This window comes from Bos indicus x Bos taurus, chromosome 6 (genome assembly GCF_003369695.1).
Source record: "Bos indicus x Bos taurus breed Angus x Brahman F1 hybrid chromosome 6, Bos_hybrid_MaternalHap_v2.0, whole genome shotgun sequence".
Taxonomy (NCBI): Eukaryota; Metazoa; Chordata; class Mammalia; order Artiodactyla; family Bovidae; genus Bos; species Bos indicus x Bos taurus.
In genome coordinates, this window is record NC_040081.1 from 87,742,066 (window position 1) to 87,763,711 (window position 21,646).

Consider the following 21,646-nt stretch of genomic DNA (forward strand, 5'->3'; position numbering starts at 1 on the left):
TGCCAGTTTGGAGAGGCGTGAGTTTCTGTGTTGTTAAAATCAAGTCTTTATGCTCTAAGCATACTTTAGTCTGTGGTATAAATTATTTAATTGCCTCATCTGTCCTAATAAGCATTTTCAGAACCAGTTTTAGTGTTTCATCTTTCATTATAAAGGGCAGTAAAGTTTATTAAGAATAAAGAACCATCTCCTGAGTTAAGGGGAGTTATCACTGGCAGCACGGTGACTTCTTTATTGGGGCTTAACATCGTGTATAAACTTTAAGGAGCCTGAACAGCAACATCAGCTGTCTTCTGTTTAAAAGGAGCAGGCTAAAATGTACATGGACTAGTTTTTAGCTTTGTGTTCCTGGGAACACAATGGGATGACATGGAGTTTCTTAACATAATGATCATCCCTAGACCTAAAGGCCAAATTGTGTTGAGGAACAAAATCATTGATTAAAACGAAGGTGCCGGCCAATATTGGGGTAATGTCAAACTGGAGCTACTGTTCTTGCTTCACTGTGCACCTACCCAGGGGTACCAGATGTTTTCTCTGGGTTCAGGAAGTGATCTTCCTTCAAATTACATGATTAAATCCATTCATGAAATTTTATATGTTAACACACACATCCCAACATATGTTATAGAATTTCTTTTCCTAAAGTAAAAGCCTGTATCACTGTCTCCCTATCTGCTTGTCAAGTTAAAACAAGCAACCTATTGGTACCGACTACTGGTTTAAAGTGGAAAAGAATTTTACATGGAATTATCTTGGCCTGAAGGTTGAGGGAGCAAAGGAACAACTTCTATGCTGCTGCACTCCTCTCGTTGCAGAGACCTGATAACATTAGGAGTTGGACTTTCCACAGCGTCATTTAAGCCTAAGGACTGTGACCTTTTGATATGTAGGAGAAAAGGAGTTGATGAAAGGAAAAAGATCCTAAAATAAAAACTCCACGTTTATGCATTCACTATTCAGATAATTTAAATCAAGAATTTTTAAGCTATTCATCAAATTCCTAAGACTTCCTTCTGTGGATTTGTATTCAGGAGTCGGGGCTGGAACTTCTTCAGTGAGTGTAGGCTCACCTTTTGTGCTACATTTTGGGGTCACAGATTATAGTCTCATTTAAAAATGTTCCACTGCTTTAAGTTTGACTATTGTGATCTAAATACAATTTATGAATATTTAACCTAATTTCATATACTTAAAACATACTGATTACAATTTGGTTAATGGAGATGATCAGGACTGGCTATCTACTTGGTATAGAATGTAGGGAGAAGTATTTGTCGATTACAAAGCCCAATGCAAATACAAAGTGTATATGTATGTACTGGTAACAAACATTGTGATACTCTGAGTATTTTGAGTGGAAAAGTATACTACAGACTGACTATACAAATATTGGGCAAACCAGCTGAAATGATGCCAACCCTAATACTTTGCAAATGGATATATTATGTTTAAAAAGTTCATTTAAAAAACATTTTTAACATTTCTAAAAAGTTCAACTACTTATTAGCTCATTCCTGTCTTTTTATTCATACTACATCACATAGCTAACTTTTTTCTTAATTTTATTTAAAGCTCCTGAAAAACAAAGACTATATATTTACTGTCAGAAGTTTCTGAAATTCTTATTCATCAACTGTGCTGAACACAGGAATGGAGGTCAAAATGTGAATATAGGCTATTATATATATAGAGAGAGACTGTCTATATGTACAGTCATTTAAATTTCTCTCTTCCCAAATACACCTTCTCAAGTGTTTACCAAAAGAAACTTTAAAGGATATTTTCATGAGCAACTTAAAGTGATCCCTTGGAATCACATTTCTTTTTCCTATTAATGCACTGCTTTTAAAATCAAAGTTACCTAATGTAGTATTAGCTTTTTTTCTCATTAAAAAAAAATTCTCTTGAATTATCATTGACTTTTAAGTACTAAGTATACGATATTGGCTTTTACTTTCAAAAGTGGGAACTGATTTCAAGGTAGAAGTCTAATATGAAACCTCTTATGACCCATGTATTAGTCCTATATTTTTACTGTCACATAAAGAAATTCTTATTTATGTCAAAGCCACAGTAACACATTTTTCTCTGTATTCACTTATCCAAAATATAAGTGATGGTGTTTTTGCAATCAAGGTGTATACCACGGTAGATTAAATATTAGAGCATTAATGATGCTCTCATCCTAAATCCCAATCATTTGCAATTAACAGTTAGTTAATTCAGTTAACTAAGTGTTGTGACTTGCTTAATCTGGGATATATTTCCAAAAAGATTCAGGAGCATCTAGAATTTACAAATTATAAATATCCCAAACATTAATATTAAAAGACATCTGAATAGATACATTTATCTAAAGTAAAAATACAGAGTATTGGTATACTCAATCTCCATGTTAGTAATGGAAAACAGTGAAATGGTTTTCCTTTGATATTTTGAATCATTCTGAAATAATCCTGAGTTAAAACTTTATTTGAAAGTTCTAGCATTCTTAAATGTCATGCCAGATTTATCTGTTTAATCTAACACTTTGTATTGTTTTTAAAAATAAAGTGTGCAAAAATATTTATGAAATGTATAATTAGGTCATTTTAATCAATAGAAAAATAGAATAATATTTTCATGATAAACAAGACAGGAACTATTAGTAAACTATTTACCTCCTTTATCCTGAGAAGAAAAATGACTGTAAGGTAAGTATAGTTATTACCCCCAAAAAAGTAATTTTCAATTACTAATAGATTGATTTAACTTTGTAGTAAGAGGAAACAGAAGGGAAAAATACCTTTCACATAAATAGTAAAATCACTTTTTTGAATATACTGGTATATGCTGAAATATATGTTGAAAAGGCATACCGTGGGAATTCTCTTGGCACCAGTACACAAAATCATTTCTAAAATGGAATGATTGGTATAAACAGATTACACAATAATTGGGATATTAATTCTTTTGGGATTTAAAGTGTGAACTAACCTAACTGTTACATCTAAGAGTTAAGCTACTTCTTAAAAGGATAAGAGAAAAGAAATACCTTATGTAGTCTGCAATTATACATACCACATACTTTCCAAAAAGGGGGAAAAAAAAGACCTGCATGGTCTCAAAAGATGATTTTTTTATTATTCAAATAAAAGTGCACTGCATTACATCTGAAATATAAAAAATGTATCTGAAAAATGTTCCCAGTACAGACTTCTAAAACCATGGTATTATATTTAACAAGCCTGACCCCAAAAACTAAATTAGGAGCATTCCAATCAATAGTCCCCTGTCCCATAGCTTTGAAGTAAAAAAAAAAAATAGTTTTTCTCTCTGTTTTTTAGCAAGACACCCTATCTTAAGAAACCCACTGTTGTGAGTCAACACAAGGTCATGTGTTGTGATAAATACTGGGTGGTATCTGTTATCTAGCAGGATTATTTTAATTAGAAAATAACCCTAGTAAACACAGAAAAGAAACTAAGCAAAAAGTTATAGGATAGTGGCAAAAGTCATACATAAAATACTCTGTTAAATAGCATTATACCCCTTTCTTAGTAAAGTGCAATAATTTTATGTCATAGCTACATTTATTTGTAGGATATCATTTAGCTTTTCCTTTAAATATGGTTGTATCAATCACAGACAGGGAGAAAAACAAATTTATGTATTTTAAGACCACCTTCTAAATTAAAAGATACAAATGTGTTTATAAATTTCTGGATATGTTTGAGAAATCTTTTTACTCTTTACTTAGGTAACCAGAGTAAAAGAAATCATTTCATTTTCTTGAACAGTCAAGGAACCATATTAATATTGTTAACCTGGGTGATCTATCTGAATTTTAGTTAATGTTTATGTTTCACCAATGAGGAATTATGTCTATTATTTTTTAAAGACATTACTTCACTTTTATGCTTACTTTCTATTTCAACCATATAATTTATTGTATCACATGAGACAGGGTAGGACACATATTCTTCTTGGAATATGTTACTGTTTATTTTTTCAAGTGAAATGAATAGATAAATCCCACTGAGTAGTTTAGTGTGGCCCTGTGTCTTACATAAACAGGTTAAACAGGAGGCTTTATTTTGTAACCTGTGTATTCATGTCTACCATAAGTTGTCTTAATGACAAACGCCAAATTTATTACTTGCCCCAAGTTAGCTGTTGATCCCTTTCACTGATAATATACAAACAAGTGTAGAAATTAAGAAGGCTTTAAAATATGGGGAAAAAAAACCTTTAAATTATTGTAAACTGGAATTTTTATGTTGACTCCTGATGACTCCAAACCCAATGTTAAGAATCAATATTATCCAATATAAAATGGTACACTGAATTATTTAATAATAAACAGTATATTAAGAGCTTGTATATGCTGACTGGGAACCAGTGGTGGCTTTTTAAATTCTCAGAAAGACTGAATGTTTTATGATTAGAAGAAACCACAGGTGATGATGCAGATTCTCCATCTCTCTGTAGCAGCCATTAGAGTAAAAATCTTTATAGAATTATTTCACGATCAGAAAGAAAATTTTACTGGTATTAGTGGCAAGGGTGAGGAGAGAAACAAAAGAGTGAAGAGAGAAGTGTGTATTAGTTTTTAAAAGTGTGACAAGGTAATAAAAAGACATGAAAAAGTGTTAAAATTTCTTACTCTATATGTGCCTTGCTGCAAACAAACTCAAAAGGAGAGCAGCATGGGTATTTTAAAAGCCAGCGTCGGGAAACATTCACTGATAATGCCCATTGTTTTACTTTATACTTAAATTACACAAGCAGAAAAGTTATACTTATTAATAGTTTAATGTATGAAGGAAACATCCAGATTTCTGAATATGAAGGTACATATCTCACATTAATTTAAGTCTACGTAAAGTAGAGCCTCTATACTGACATATTGAAATTTACTTTCTGCTTAGCCTTTTCTGTTATGTAAACAATTGTACATTTATTTGCCATTCTAAAACTTCAGGATCAAGTTTACATAATTTTGCTAAATTTCCGTGTTTGCTCAGAAGCAGTTTACAGTACTAAAACCAACCAGCCAAAGAACAGCTTCAACAGAAAGTTATGTCCAAAGGGGAAGAGGGAAAAGAAAAAAAGAAAAATGATAAGAAAAAGGCTAACTAAGGTAAAACGGATGATGATGGGGAATGGGCAGTCACAAATGTTCACAGAAAATAGGTCAGTTAGTAAGTTCTTCTGCAAAAAGCCTACACACTTCAGTCAAGCACATCAGTAGAATGATTTGGGAGCATAAATTTTTTTTTCGGCCACTTGTGATTTCCTCTGAATGAAAAGGAATCTGCAGGCTAACAAGCTGATCCTCATCAGCCAAGCTGGTTCATATGCACACTGTTCATGTGAGGTGCCCAGGGTCCAGTCCACACCTATGAATATAAAGCACATGTTTTATTAAATATGTATTTAACATATACTTGATTAAAATAAAACTCTTAAACACTAAGGAATATTTATGAGCTAAACCAGCTAAGTTTCTCAGTTAACTGGCAACATACTGGGAAACAATAAAGAAAAGCAGTGATAAACCACTATTATCTGTTGTTTTCCTGCCTCTACTCTTATCCCTCGAACAGGATCTGAATTACCATCATTTTTAAAAAACCGTTATCTGAGTACATACAGGTTGATGATTGTGGAATGAAAATCAGGTATTAAATATATACCACAATAAGTTAAAATATACAACCATCTCTAAGCATTTTCACAGTCACATACTATTTTGACATTTATAATACTTTTAATAAATAACCTCTAGATGGACCTTTTTGCACAACTAAATTTTGATACATAAAATTACAAAACTTTACAACTTAAAATTTTTTACCTACCACCTGCTACTCAATGGAATATATTATGTCTTTCCTAATTTTGGCCCCAAACCACTACCTTTGGTACCCTTTTCCATATCCCTCTGCTATATTTCAGCTATAATAAATTTCCCTCAATTTCCCCAACTGCCCATATTCACCAAACTCTCTCACAACCATGATTTATCTCTATTACATTTGTCTTGGCAGCTAGGTGCTATGCTTAGTTGCTCAGTCGTGTCCGACGCTCTGGGACCCCATGGACTGTAGCTCATCAGGCTCCTCTGTCCATGGAATTCTCCAGGTCAGAATACTGGAGTGCGTTGCCATGCGCTCCTCCAGGGGATCTTCCCAACCCAGAGATCAAACTCAGGTCTCCCACATTGCAGCTGGATTCTTTACTGTCTGAGCCACCAGGGAAGCCCCTTGGAAGCTCATAATCATTAAATAAATGTTCATGGAATGATCAGCCTTACCGTTTGAGGGCCATTATTTTCTGTGGAGCTTGAAACCATCTTTATCAGGGAATTCCAAGAGGGGTCCGCAGCATGAGGGCCATTAAATATGGGTCCTCCAGCACCATCAGGAAGTGGTGCTACTGGAGGAATCATTGCATTCCCATACACAGAAAAAGGCATACCCTTAAAAAAGAAAACAAGGATTATGCACATTGAAGTCACTGCTTATTATTTTTCCCAGTATAATCAATACCCTAAAATTGTATTTGAAACTTCACCTCATTTTGGAACATGTAAGCTATCTAAGTGATTTAAAAATTATTTTCCAATATGATTTCTTCCAGCATTAGACAGAAGACAGTGTAAGCCTAGTATATAAAATCTTTTGTCAAAAAACATTTCTCTAAACAACTCAGACAAAATCAGGATTTATAAATATTTATATTTTAGCTAGATTTTCACCTATAATTTCAAGCCAAAGCTCCAGCACCATTTCACAAATGCTTATACATGGGAAGTAAAATAAGGCTAATAATCAGAAAATCATTTAGAACTAATGAACATGCTTTTAAATCACCATTACCCCAACTTTAGGAAAGTCCATGTATCCTGCAGGAACATGCTGATGGAATGTACCAGAAGGAGTTACAATTCCTGTACTCTCTCGCTCCATTGCTTGATGCTGTGAAAACACTCCTGGATCAGACATTGGCCTGTGAATCATAGGATTTCCCATCCCAGGGTTACACCAGTCTACTTTGTCTGAGGGAAGATGAAGAGGCAGAAAAAAATAATTGGGAGATATTTAAAATCAGAAAACAGCAAAAAAAAAAAAAACTTTATATATGTCTAATATTTTCTACATTGGATGTGAATTCCTTCAGAATAATGACCTACTTTTATATCTTTACCACAATATTTCCATGTTTGTAGGTAGTGAAACAATAGCCTTGTAATGTAACCTAAACACTTTGTGTTACAAAACAAAAAAAAAGCTAAGATAAAACTAAAGAGCCCCAAAGGAAATATTAATATTTCCTTAATATGATGAAATGAAGAAAATAATATGCTTGTATTAAACTATACTCAGCAATGATTAACTCAGTGAGAGATCACAGGTGAACAAAAAAAGTTTCAAACTCTTAAATAAATTGATTAGTCAAAATGAAGAGATATGAACACATATTTTCTTAAAAGAATGTTTATGATAATTAAATACTGCTTTTTAAATTCAAATTATTTAAATATTTTAATATTTTGGTTAAATATATAAACTTAACTTCCAATAAGCAGAATAGCATACCATACCTTGATTGCCAGCAATCCCTTCAAAGGACCAGATGCCACTGTGTCCTACTGATGTGGACAAATTACTCCCAATAACAGATGGGGCTGAAGTTCCAGTTTGCCTGATACGTGCAGAACGTTCCGTCCCAATAGGGACTGGAACTTTTCTATCCTGAGAGACGTTGCTGGGCTTTTCTGACCCTAAAGGTACTGATGATGGGGCAGGAGAAGGTGCACGAACTCCAGAGGATACTGACTGTGCAGGAGAATCTAGAGAAAAGATATTGGGAAATAATATACACTGTCTCTATAGAGCCTGTAATTTTGTAAACAAAATTTTAGAAATATGAGTATAATGCTTACATAATAAATTATGTATATTAAAATCTGGTTAAAGTTCTGTGACTTTGCAGTCATTTTTTAATTTGGCTCACAATTTTCCTATTTAGTTTTGGGATAGTAGAATGCGAAATGTGAATGCTGCCTGCACACTAATTAATATTTAAATTAATTTGCCCTTGACCATAAGTAAAATATAACACCAGAGCAATGAGAAGACAACATTTAAATTAAAAAGAAACAACAATGACAACAAAATGGAGGTGGGGAAAATCACTGATTGTATTGGCAATTTTCAAACTATTTTCCTTGGGAATATTTGTCCCTTGGTTGTATGTTAAAAAAAAATAAGTAAGTTTCTTTAAATCAGGACTTCACAGAACTTTAATATGCTGATAAAATACCAACAGAAGGCTATGTTTCATAACCCAACTGATTCACTGTACCTTGTGGATATTCCACAGAACACACTCTTAGAAGTGGCAATTTAAGTTTTACTTATCACAACAAGGCTAGTTCTTAATACACACAATTTGGGAATATTCTTTAGTGATTTAGTCTCTTTATACACTATAGTGAAGAAAGTGAAAGAAAGTGAAAGTCGATCAGTTGTGTCCAACTCTTTGTGACCCCATGGATTATACACACAGTTCATGGATTTCTCCAGGCCAGAATACTGGAGTGGGTTGCCTTTCCCTTCTCCAGGGGAATCTTCCCAACCCAGGGATCGAACCCAGGTCTCCTGCACTGCAGGCAGATTCCTTATCAGCTGAACCACAAGGGAAGCCCAAAACAATAACAACCTTCTTTGGAGTAGAACTTGGGATATATTTCAAGCTCTTTTACTTTTTTTAATACATGCTCAGATGCTCAGTAGTGTCTGACTCTTTGTGACCCCATGGACTGTAGTCCACCAGGCTCCTCTGTCCATAGAATTTTCCAGGCAAGAATACTGGAGTGGATTGCCATTTCCTTCTCCAGGGGATTTTCCCCACCCAGGGATCAAATCTGGATCTCCTGCATTGCAGAAGGATTCTTTACCAACTGAGTCACCAGGGAAGCCACCACAGTGAAGAAGGAAAACCAAAACCAATCATACTTTTCTTATTAAAGTCTAAATACAAAGCATATTTAAAATTAAATAGAGGCTAAACTGTAGAGGAACTTGAAGCTTAGGAAGTCAAAACAGTTACCTGCATAGTGCATAGCTACAATTTATTTGAAAACAGAAAAACTGGTTTAAATATGAACTGAATCTTTGAGGGCTACATACAAGATGAGATTATGAAGAAGCCTATATGTAAAGAGAGTCAGTAGTAAGAGGACTGACAAGAAACAGACTATGAGTGAGAGACCATAAATCCTCTAAAGAGAGACAGAGAGGTAATAGCTGTCTCAAATCTTAGATGGTTTCAAAGATCACCCTGCATAGCCTTGAGGTAAGCACCACTTTCCTTGAGATCCCCCGGTCTACAGTCCTTGCTACGAAAAGAGCCTAATTATAATTTTTGTTCTTATCCCTAATTATTATAATTTCTTTAATTAGAATAAACAAGAAAAATCTAATTCAGAGTCATGTTATTAAATATGCTAACTTATAGAGAAAAAACAGATTTTATAGGTTTTGATGGAATACAATCTTGGGAATCTGTTTTAGGGAAAAAAAAAAAAATACAAGTACAAAACTCGGTACAGGACCTTGGCAGGGCCCCTTGCAAATGAGATACCCTGAAACTTAAGTTTCAGTAAATCCACTTCAGTTCTGAATTCAAATTGGAAGAGCAATGTGACTTACAAATGGAAAAAGTGCTCCTGCAGGAAAACTGCACTGCATTGTCACGCCTCAGTTCAGTATTAACTGAACTACAGTAGATCATGAGATGACTGTGGTTAGTTATGAGTAACAAAAATTTTTTTTCAAGGTTAAAGAAAACAGAAGAGAAAAGAACAGCATGAAAAAAAAACAGCAGCATGAACATATACTGTAAGGATGTAAGTACTGTTTTATAGATATATTTCAGTCACACACAGGTATATGCATACTGAGTCATGATGTAAAATTAATTTGTTCCTTAAAAAAAACTGTCATTATTATTATTTTTACTGCTTTTGGATACAAAAGAGCCTTATAAGATTGAAATGTCAAAGTGACCCACTGACTAGATTTGCCAAAGCCTGAAACTCACAGAGCACCAGTGATCAGTACTCAAAGCATGCACGGGTTGAGCACTGACAGGATAGACCTTAGCAGTCTGAGTGGGATACGGGCTCAGGGGATCTCTGCCTAGCCTGTATGCAGAAGGATCTTGGATATCACCAGCCTGTTGTTTTGCAGCCTCAGGAAGGTTTTCTGCTTTCTTTTTTTAACTTTTTTATTTGGAAGTAAGGGTCCCATGTCCCACATATCCTAGTTTAATTTGCCAGAGTCCTAATATCATGTCCTGACATTCTATAGAGGAGAAGGGAAAAAAAAGAAGTGGAATGCACGGAGAAATGTTGATAAAAGCTGTTCAAATACCTAAAACCAGATAAATACATTGTGAAGAATAAGTAATGCTTCTTGGGTTAGTTTTCCAACAGCATGCAGAATGGCAATTTTTATGAAAAATATATAGATAAATATGAAAAACAAAATTTTGAAAGACTACCATAAATAAACAAAGCTATGAAATGACATTTATGTGAACAGATAACTTAAAGAATAATCAGAAGTCAGGTAAAACAAACTAAATGGTCATTAAAAAGTATTAAGATTTTTATTAGTAGTAGTAGTACTGTTAGTCGCTCAGTTGTGTCCAACCCTTGGTGACCCCATGGACTGTAGCCCACCAGGCTCCTCTGTCCATGGAATTCTCCAGGCAAGAATACTGGAGTGGGTTGCCATTCCCTTCTCCAGGAGATCTTCTCAACCCAGGGATCGAACCTGGGTAGGTAATGAAATGCAAACTAGTTAAAAGTTCAGTAATAAAGGGAAAAGTCTGAGAATCTTGGCTGATCAACCAGTCTAACAGTTGCAAAATGATGACTCAAATTGTAATTCCTTTTACATTTATGAGTTGTCATTATACTGTAATGACATTGTAAGTCCCCCGTCTGCATTGTAAAATTTTATTTATAACCATTACGTACTCCATGGATTCTTGTTTTATCCAGTGAGCTGACATTATTCATTTTGATGGTTAAACTGTCCTGAATTTGGCTAGTGGGAGCTCCTTCAAGCTATATGCTGCATTCCTCTGACATGCCCCAACCATCTAAACACTTAATTACTTTCTGACACTACAAGACTTTTTGCAGACTTCTCTTATACTCTCCCTGCCCCAGCTCTCAAATCAGCTATTTCCCCAACAAGCCCTAGTTTCTTTTAGTGGATTAAAACATTTAACAGACAGATCTGGATGCTGAATGTGCTTACTGCTACTGAAGATCCATGGCTTCTAGGCCCTTTTCAGTAGATAGTTCTGGGGGGAAAATGGCAACTTTATGTGATTCAATCCGAAACATAACATCATTTTAAAATCATGAGTTCATATTGATCCTCTAATTCCAATACAATTTCATAGCATTCTTCCTTGCCTCACTCTACATTCTTCTATTCCTACAATCAGAGCCCTGGATTACATCATTTTCAATATTCTTATTTATTCATTTGCTCAGCCCTATAATATAACCCATGTAGGTTTAAAATCACTCATCCATAACATAAAATACAAATGTCCTAAGTAGAAGTGAAGATTTTGTCTGTAGTCTATTTGTCTTTTGGGTTTACTAAATACCAATGTCTTCAAAAGTTTTTAGATTGTTTCTTTTTCATTTAGTAGGTTTATGTTAGTAATTTAAAATGCAGATAGGTTTACTTGTTTTTATTTATTTTCAATTTTAGTGTTTTTCCCTTCATCAAGGTTGGTTCTGTTTTAAATTTGTGAATATTAACATGGTTACAAAAACAAAACTATTATTTCTACTGAGAAAAGTTCTCCTTCTTCCCTATTTCCTTACATTCTACCTCAAAGTCTGATGAGGAATAAAAGCAGTTTCAAAGTAAGTGCCCACAGATTACTTTACAAATTACAAAGGGAAAAGTGGTAATTTGATAGTGTAGAAACCTATGAAACCAAGTGATCAAAGTAAACAGCACAAACTGACATTTTATATTTTCTAATGTAATACCGTGAGAAGGCTGAAACACTAATAGGGATGCTCCTGTCAAAAATACATAACTTAAACTTAAAAATGAAGAAATATCAGAAAAACAAATTGAACCATTTTACCAAACAACTGATCTGTAACCTTAAAAAAAAAAAAGCTTTCTTTGAAAGATTCATAAAGTCTAAGCAAACACTTCCAGGTTATTTGAAACTAAAAAGACATGGGAATTACATGCAGTCTGTGACACTGATTTTAATCTTGAAAAAGAGGAGATATTAAAGGCATTATTGGGATAACTGGTGAAATATGAGTATGGACTATATATTAGATTATAATGTATCAAAGTAAAATTTGCAGAAGGTGATTAACTGCATTGCAGTTTTGAAAGAGAAAGTTCTTGTGATTCTAAAATATTATAATCTGGAGTATTTAGGGGAAATCAGTCTGTATCTGCAACTAACTGTAAAATGGTACAGTAAGAAACCCCTGCAGATGATGACTGCAGCCATGAAATTAAAAGACATTTACTCCTTGGAAGAAAAGTTATGACCAACCTGCATAGCATATTGAAAAGCAGAGACATTACTTTGCCAACAAAGGTCCATCTAGTCAAGGCTATGCTTTTTCCAGTGGTCATGTATGGATGTGAGAGTTGGACTGTGAAGAAAGCTGAGTGCCGAAGAATTGATGCTTTCGAACTGTGGTGTTGGAGAAGACTCTTGAGAGTCCCTTGGACTGCAAGGAGATCCAACCAGTCCATTCTGAAGGAGATCAGCCCTGGGATTTCTTTGGAAGGAATGATGCTAAAGCTGAAACTCCAGTACTTTGGCCACCTCATGGGAAGAGTTGACTCACTGGAAAAGACTCTGATGCTGGGAGGGATTGAGGGCAGGAGGAGAAGGGGACGACAGAGGATGAGATGGCTGGATGGCATCACTGACTCGATGGACGTGAGTCTGAGTGAACTCTGGGAATTGGTGATGGACAGGGAGGCCTGGCGTGCTGCGATTCATGGGGTTGCAAAAATTTGGACACGACTGAGCGACTGAACTGAACTGAACTGAAGAAAGCCCTACAATCCCTACACACACATATTTCACACACACACACACACACACACACACACACACTTTCTTTCTCTCTCTCCTCTCACACACACACAGATACACAGCAGGGAAAGGGAGGAATGTGGTAACATGTTAACAAGTAGTGAATGGGCGTGGGGAAATATACAAGGGTTCTTTATGCTATCTTAAAGGACCCCAGAGATATAAACAAATACAACATGTTTACCTTAAAAAGAAAACACAACACATTTACCTTAAGTGGTTCATGGTTCAAAAGCAGAAAAGACCTATAAAAATGTTTTAGGACAACTGTGTGTGTGTGTTCTTAGTTGTGTCCGACTCTTTGTGACCCCATGGGTTGTAGCCTGCCAGACTTCTCTGACCGTTGGATTCTCCAGGTAAGAATACTGGCGTGGGATTCCATCACCTCCTCCAGGGGATCTTCCTGACTCAGGGACCCAGCCTGCATGTCTTATGTTTTTTGCATTAGCAGGTGGGTTCTTCACCACTAGTGCCACCTGGGAAGCCCCATCGATCTTCCTTGTAATGAACTAAATAAATAAATATCCATATTCCTCCAGTACACAAATTTATGTTGTACTGAATACAGCTTTAAATAACTGAGGCTGTAACTTTTTATTATAAGCCAGATAGTTAAGACTAAAATGTCATAATCAGTTATTCCTTATAGTTATATTTACTTTCAATGTTCTATTAATAGTTTAAGTTTAGATAAACCAGGCTAAATAGCTATGTTATACTATATTCACTTTATCTCAATTATGATTCTTAAGAAACTTTCTTCAGCTTTTTCAAAGATAGGTAAAGTATCCTCAACAGGAATCGCTATGAACTTCTCTCCTTTTTTCTTGGTACCTTATTTGCATACTTATTACATTATTTCTGGCATGATTTTGTCATAGTCATCTTATTTATTTATTCTTTCTTAAACCATTTATTTTAACTTAGGGACACCGGTACAAGGACAGGAGAAGGCAATGGCAACCCACTCCAGTACTCTTGCTTGGAAAATCCCATGGACAGAGGAGCCTGGTGGGCTGCTGTCTATGGGGTCACATAGAGTCAGACACGACTGAGCGACTTCACTTTCACTTTTCATGCACTGGAGAAGGAAATGGCAACCCACTCCAGTGTTCTTGCCTGGAGAATCCCAGGGAGGGCGGAGCCTGGTGGGCTGCCATCTATGGGGTCGCACAGAGTCGGACACGACTGAAGCGCCTTAGCAGTACAAGGATATGTAATATTCCATGTGACAGTCTTTGTTATTTGATAAACACAAGAAAAACTATACAATATGTAAATTCACTATATATGTTCAAGCTTTCACTGGCAGACATGCAAATCTCTCAAATATGAATTTTTTTTTTAATTCTTTCACTCAGTTAACCAGTCTCTATTAACTGAGCTCTAATGTTGTTAGAAGAAATTGTTAAAACTTAAAAAAAAACAAAAAAGGATTCTTATTAAAATTTCCTCAAAGTGAAAGCAATTTGATGTCTTTATCCTCACTAAATAAATAAATAACCACAAATACAAAAAAACCCACTACCCTTATTACAGAATTCTCTTAATGTGCTGAATTCTCTGTTTACGTAGCAGATGAGATTTAAAGTAGACAAAAAAGTAGCCTTATACTATAAGGCTACAAATCCTTCTTCATGGAAGCTACATTCTCAAATCTAAAAGTAAATGTAAATCAACAGGTGATAAAACAAGACTTTTGATTCTCAAAAAATGATCCATCTTAGAAATAAACCTCAAAAACACAATATTCTAGATTTGATAGAACTGAAGTTGATTCTAATACTTTAAAAACCTGGAGACTCTATTTAAATTCCTCCTAATTTCAGATTGCCAAGAACATAAATTACACTTTTATAGTATTTATTTATTTATTGAGGTATAGGATTTACAACTTTTTGTTAGTTTCTGGTGTATAATACACACTCTTCTTCTTTTGCCTTCAATCTTTCCCTATACACACACACACACACACACACACACACACAGGTACATGTATGTATATACTGCTTTCCATATTCTTTTTAATTATGGTTTATTGTGTGCTAGTATGCCAGCAAATCTGGAAAACTCAGCAGTGCCACTGGACTGGAAAAGGTCAGTTTTCATTCCAATCCCTAAGAAAGGCAATACCAAAGAATGCTTAAACTACTGTACAATTGCACTCATCTCACACTCTAGTAATGCTTAAAATTCTCCAAGCCAGGCTTCAGCAATATGTGGACATGAACTTCCAGATGTTCAAGCGGGTTTTAGAAAAGGCAGAGGAACCAGAGGTCAAATTGCCAACATCCGCTGGATCAACAAAAAAGCAAGAGAGTTCCAGAAAAACATCTATTTCTGCTTTATTGACTATGCCAAAGCCTTTGACTGTGGGGATCACAATAGACTGGAAAATTCTGAAAGAGATGTGAATACCAGACCACCTCACCTGCCTCTTGAGCAATCTATATGCATGTCAGGAAGCAACAGTTAGAACTGGACATGGAACAACAGACTGGTTCCAAATAGGAAAAGGAGTATGTCAAGGCTGTATATTGTCACCCTGCTTATTTAACTTCTATGCAGAGTACATCATGAGAAACGCTGGGCTGGAGGAAGAACAAGCTGGAATCAAGACTGCCGGGAGAAATTCAATAGCCTCAGATATGCAGATGACGCCATCCTTATGGCAGAAAGTGAAGAGGAACTAAAAAGCCTCTTGATGAAAGTGAAAGAGGAGAGTGAAAAAGTTGGCTTAAAGCTCAACATTTAGAAAACAAAGATCATGGCATTTGGTCCCATCACTTCATGGCAAATAGATGGGGAAGCAGTGGAAACAGTGTCAGACTTTATATTTTTGGGCTCCAAAATCAATGCAGATGGTGATTACAGCCATGAAATTAAAAGACGCTTACTCCTTGGAAGGAAAGTTATGACCAACCTACATAGCACATTGAAAAGAAGAGACACTACTTTGCCAACAAAGGTCCATCTAGTCAAGGCTATGGTTTTTCCAGTGGTCATGTATGGATATGAGAGTTGGACTGTGAAGAAAGCTGAGTGCCGAAGAATTGATGCTTTTGAACTATGGTATTGGAGAAGACTCTTGAGAGTCCCTTAGACTGCAAGGAGATCCAATAGTCCACTCTAAAGGGGATCAGTCCTGGGTGTTCATTGGAAGGACTGATGTTAAAGCTGAAACTCCAATACTTTGGCCACCTCATGCCAAGAGCTGACTCATTGGAAAAGACTCTGCTGCTGGGAGGGATTGAGGGCAGGAGGAGAAGGGGACCACAGAGGATGAGATGGCTAGATGGCATCACTGACTCAAAGGACATGAGTTTGAGTGAACTCCAGGAGTTGGTGATGGGCAGGGAGGCCCGGTGTGCTGCGATTCATGGTGTTGCAAAGAGTTGGACACAACTGAGCTACTGAACTGAACTGAACTGAAGGGACTTCAGTCCCATTCCACTCTTTGTGACCCCATGGACTATAGCCCACCAGGTTCCTCTGTCCATGGGATTCTCCAGGCAAGAATAATGGAGTGGGCTGCCATTCCCTTCTCCAGGTATAGTATTTAACTTATTAAGAGGTTTAAAACTTAAAAACTCCAAACTTTGAAAAACTTTAAAACTTTTTTTTAAGGGAACATAAAGGCAAACTCTTCCTCTAGAATTACTGTGTATTACTCACCATTTGATGCTGATGAACATGGAGTCAACAAACTAAGTGGGGAAAAATGTTGTCTGTTAAAGTTAGCAGCTGTGGGTGCTCCTCCAAGGGGTGCCCCAGGTCCATACATTTGACCTCCTGAAAGGTTTGAGGCAAAGTTTCCCAAATGTGTAGAGGAAGGTGTTACAGAACCATATGGCGAGTCCATATTGACAATACCTACAACGTAGAAGATAAATCATAATTTATAATAGTTATCCTTAAGATATATAACTAAACTAGAAAAACCTAAAATTCCAAGAGGTTCCTAATAAATGCAAATATATTTTGGATTATTAAAAAAATTTCTCCTTGTTTACTTCTTCCAGTTCACTGACTCATTACCTCCCCCTTTATTTTATAAAGATAGCTATAAAAAGGAAATTAACATGAAAAATATTTTATATTTAATGTTAATTTTGACAGATTATTATTTATTATAGAAATATGGAGATTTAATATAACACTAGAATTTACATAGGTTTGGTGGGCAAGGAGTTGGATCAAATTTTATCTTTAAAAAAACTTACAGAAATCAATCAATTAAAAATAAATAAACATTAAAAAAAAAAACACTTAAGGGGAGGGAGGGATGAGTAGCCAAATCACAGAGGATATTTAAGATACTGAAAATACTCTGGATGATAGAATGATGGTGAATACACATCACTAGACTTTTGTTCAAATTCACAGAATGTACAGCATTACAAGAGTGAACCCTCATGTAAACTATAGACTTTGATAAGGATGTGTGAACGTACATTCATCAATTGTAACAAAAGTACTACTCTAGAGTGGGATGTTGGTAATAAAAGAAGCTAGGCCTGTATGGAGGCAGATGGTATGGGAAATCGTTGTACTTTTCTCTCAATTTTGCTGTGAACTTAAGAGTGCTACTTAAAAAAAAAAAAAAAAAAAAAAAAACCTTAAAAAAATGAAATAAAAAAGCTACAGAAAAAAAGGACTGTAGATATACTCTTGTAATAAAGAGATCTGATGATCAGCACCGTAACTAAAGTGACCATGCTTTCCATAGCTAATTGAGACAGTCTGTTACTGAGTACCTCCTGATATGATGCAGTGTGAGATTCAAACATTACCTATCTGATGTTCCTGCTAGAAATGTTTAATCAAAATGTAACCATGGATTGAGAAAACAGGCAAATCTGAAATGTAGGACATTCTTCAAAGGATTCAATGTGGATAAGAACAAAAGAAGGTGGTGAGATGTTTTTGACTGGAGGAGATCAAAGAGACATAGTAGCCAAAAGCAATGTGTGAACCTTGATGGCTGCATCAAAAAGATAAAATAGAATGTATAGGCATAAAGGATATATCTGGCATGATGGTTCTACATACTGAGTGCTATTACTGCATTAATTTTCCCTTTCTAGGGTGTACAAATAGTGGTAGAAATAGCTGTGAAGGCAAATGTGCCTGTCTTGACCTGAATCTAATACTTCCCTCTGATGGACTCTCAAGTTGAACTTCATGGCTCATTTTGGCTCTAATCACTGTATACCCCTTAAAACTTCACCTCCCTATGACTGTGTCCTTCTCCTATACTTTTCAAAAAAAACCGGTATTTCCTTTTTCTCTAAATCTTAATTTTAGTATGTTTTTAACATTTAGTAGTATTATTCATAGTTTTACAGTATTAGTAAAAATAATGGTCATTATACATAAATATAAAATGGAAGTTGATGGAAAATCCCAAGTCTTCCTGGTTAATTCCCACCCCTACCGCCCCCCAAAAAACTAGCTAGTATATGGCAAATATCCTTTCACATGTTATCTTTAGGCATATATTCACTTTGTGGTGGTGGGTGGTTTAGTTGCTAAGTCGTGTCTGACTCTTGCGACCCCATGGACTGCAGCTCACCAGGCTCCTCTGTCCAGGGATTTCACAGGCAAGAGTACTGGAGTGGATTGCCATTTTCTTCTCCAAATTTTAGTCTTTCTTAACATATTTCTAACAAAATGTGGTCTACTGGAGAAGGGAATGGCGAACCACTTCAGTATTCTACCTTGAAAATGCCCATGAATAGTATGAAAAGGCAAAAGATAGGACACTGAAAGAGGAACTCTCCAGATCAGTAGGTGCCCAATATGCTGCTGGAGATTAGTGGAAAAATAACTCCAGAAGGAATGAAGAGATGGAGCCAAAGCAAAAACAACACCCAGTTGTGGATGTGACTGGTGATAGAAGCAAGGTCTGATGCTGTAAAGAGCAATACTGCATAGGAACCTGGAATGTTAGGTCCATGAATCAAGGCAAATTGGAAGTGATCAAACAGGAGATGGCAAGAGTGAATGTCGACATTTTAGGAATCAGCAAACTAAAATGGACTGGAATGGGTGAATTTAAATCAGATGACCATTATATCTATGACTGTGGGCAAGAATCCCTTAGAAGAAATGGAGTAGCCATCATAGTGTTAACAAATGAATCCAAAATGCAGTACTTGGATGCAATCTCAAAGATGACAGAATGATCTCTGTTCGTTTCCAAGGCAAACCATTCAATACCACAGTAATTCAAGTCTATGCCCTGACTAGTAACACTGAAGAAGCTGAAGTTGAACGGTTCTATGAAGACCTACAAGACCTTTTAGAACTAACACCCAAAAGGGATGTCCTTTTCATTATAGGGGACTGGAATGCAAAAGTAGGAACTCAAGAGAAACCTGAAGTATCAGGCAGATTTGGCCTTGGAGTACAGGATGAAGCAGGGCAAAGGCTAATAGAGTTTTGCCAAGAGAATGCACTGGTCATAGCAAACACCCTCTTCCAACAACACAAGAGAAGATTCTACACATGGACATCACAAGATGGCCAACACTGAAATCAGACTGATTACATTCTTTGCAGCCAAATATGGAGAAGCTCTATACAGTCAGCAAAAACAAGACCGGGAGCTGATTATGGCTCAGATCATGAACTCCTTATTGCCAAATCCAGACTTGAATAAAGTAAGGAAAAGCACTAGACCATTCAGGTATGACCTAAATCAAATCCCTTACAATTATACAGTAGAAGTGAGAAATAGATTTAAGGGACTAGATCTGATGAACTATGGTCGGAGGTTCATGACATTGTACAGGAGACAGGGATCAAGACCATCCCCATGGAAAAGAAATGCAAAAAAGAAAATGGCCATCTGAGGAGGCCTTACAAATAGCTGTGAAAAGAAGTGAAAAGCAAAGGAGAAAAGGAACAATATATACATTTGAATGCAGGTTTCCAAAGAACAGCAAGGAGAGATAAAAAAGCCTTCCTCAGTGATCAGTGCAAGTAAATAGAGGAAACAATAGAATGGGAAAGACTAGAGATCTCTTCAAGAAAATGAGAGATACCGAGAGGACATTTCATGCAAAGATGGGCTCAGTACAGGACAGAAACGGTATGGACCTAACAGAAGCAGAAGATACTAAGAAGAGGTGGCCACACAGGAGAACTATACAAAAAAGATCTTCATGACCTAGATAATCATAATGGTGTGATCACTCACCTAGAGCCAGACATCCTGGAATGTGAAGAGTCAAGTGGGCCTTAGGAAGCATCACTATGAACAAAGCTAGTGGAGGTGATGGAATTCCAGTCAAGCTATTTCACATCCTAAAAGATGATGCTGTGAAAGTGCTGCACTCAACATGCCAGCAAATTTGGAAAACTCAGCAGTGGCCACAGGACTGGAAAAGGTCAGTTTGCATTCCAATCCCAAAGAAAGGCAATGCCAAAGAATGCTCAAACTACCGCACAATTGCACTCTTCTCACATGCTACCAAAGTAATGCTCAAAATTCTCCAAGCCAGGCCTCAGCAATATGTGAACCATGAACTTCCAGATATTCAAGCTGATTTTAGAAAAGGCAGAGGAACCAGAGGTCAAATTGCCAACAACTGCTGGATCATCGAAAAAACAAGAGAGTTCCAGAAAAACATCTATTTGTGCTTTATTGAGTTTGCCAAAGCCTTTGTGTGTGTGGATCACAATAAACTGTGGGGAATTCTGAAAGAGATGGGAATACCAGACCACCTCACCTGCCTCTTGAGAAACCTGTGTATGCAGGTCAGGAAGCAACAGTTAGAACTGGACATGGAACAACAGACTGGTTCCAAATAGGAAAAGTAGTACATCAAAGCTGTATATTGTCCCCCTGCTTATTCAACTTATATGCAGAGTACATCATGAGAAATGCTGGACTGGATGAAGCCCAAGCTGGAGTCAAGACTGGCAGGAGAAATATCAGTAACCTCAGATATGCAGATGATACCACCCTTATGGCAGAAAGAAGAACTAAAGAGCCTCTTGATGAAAGTGAAAGAGGAGAGTGAAAAAGTTGGCTTAAAGCTCAACATTCAGAAAACTAGGATCATGGCATCCAGTCCTATCACTTCATGGCAAATAGATGGGGAAACAGTGGAAACAGTAGCTGACTATTTTTTTGGGGCTCCAAAATCACTGCAGATGGTGATTGCAGCCAGGAAATTAAAAGATGCTTTTCTTGGAAGGAAAGTTATGACCAACCTAGATAGCATATTAAAAAGCAGATACATTACTTTGTCAACAAAGATCTGTTTCTTCAAGGCTATGGTTTTTCCAGTGGTCATGTATGGATGTGAGAGTTGGATTATAAAGAAAGCTGAATGCCAAAGATTTGATGCTTTTGAACTGTGGTGTTGGAGAAGACTCTTGAGAGTCCCTTGGACTGCAAGGAGATCCAACCAGTCCATACTAAAGGAAATCAGTCCTCAGTGTTCACTGGAAGGACTAATGTTGAAGC

The 21,646-nt window shown here is 36.2% G+C and overlaps 1 protein-coding gene across 10 annotated transcripts in view; it reads right to left on the reverse strand.

Annotated features, from left to right (window-relative positions):
• Window positions 1-3,104: 3,104 nt before the first annotated feature.
• ANKRD17 (ankyrin repeat domain 17) overlaps window positions 3,105-21,646 on the reverse strand; it is a 166,981-nt gene continuing 148,439 nt past the window's right edge. For 7 of the 10 annotated variants that reach the window (XM_027544719.1, XM_027544718.1, XM_027544712.1 and 4 more), the window contains 5 exons: window positions 16,843-17,040; window positions 7,592-7,840; window positions 6,867-7,045; window positions 6,302-6,466; window positions 4,916-5,384 (listed from right to left, as the gene is read on the reverse strand). In XM_027544719.1, the coding sequence (XP_027400520.1) occupies window positions 5,325-5,384; window positions 6,302-6,466; window positions 6,867-7,045; window positions 7,592-7,840; window positions 16,843-17,040 (851 nt within the window). In that variant the 3' untranslated portion in view covers window positions 4,916-5,324. Of the gene's footprint in view, window positions 5,385-6,301; window positions 6,467-6,866; window positions 7,046-7,591; window positions 7,841-16,842; window positions 17,041-21,646 lie in introns of all 10 variants that reach the window. The other 3 variants (XM_027544711.1, XM_027544713.1, XM_027544715.1) reach the window with 2 other exon arrangements.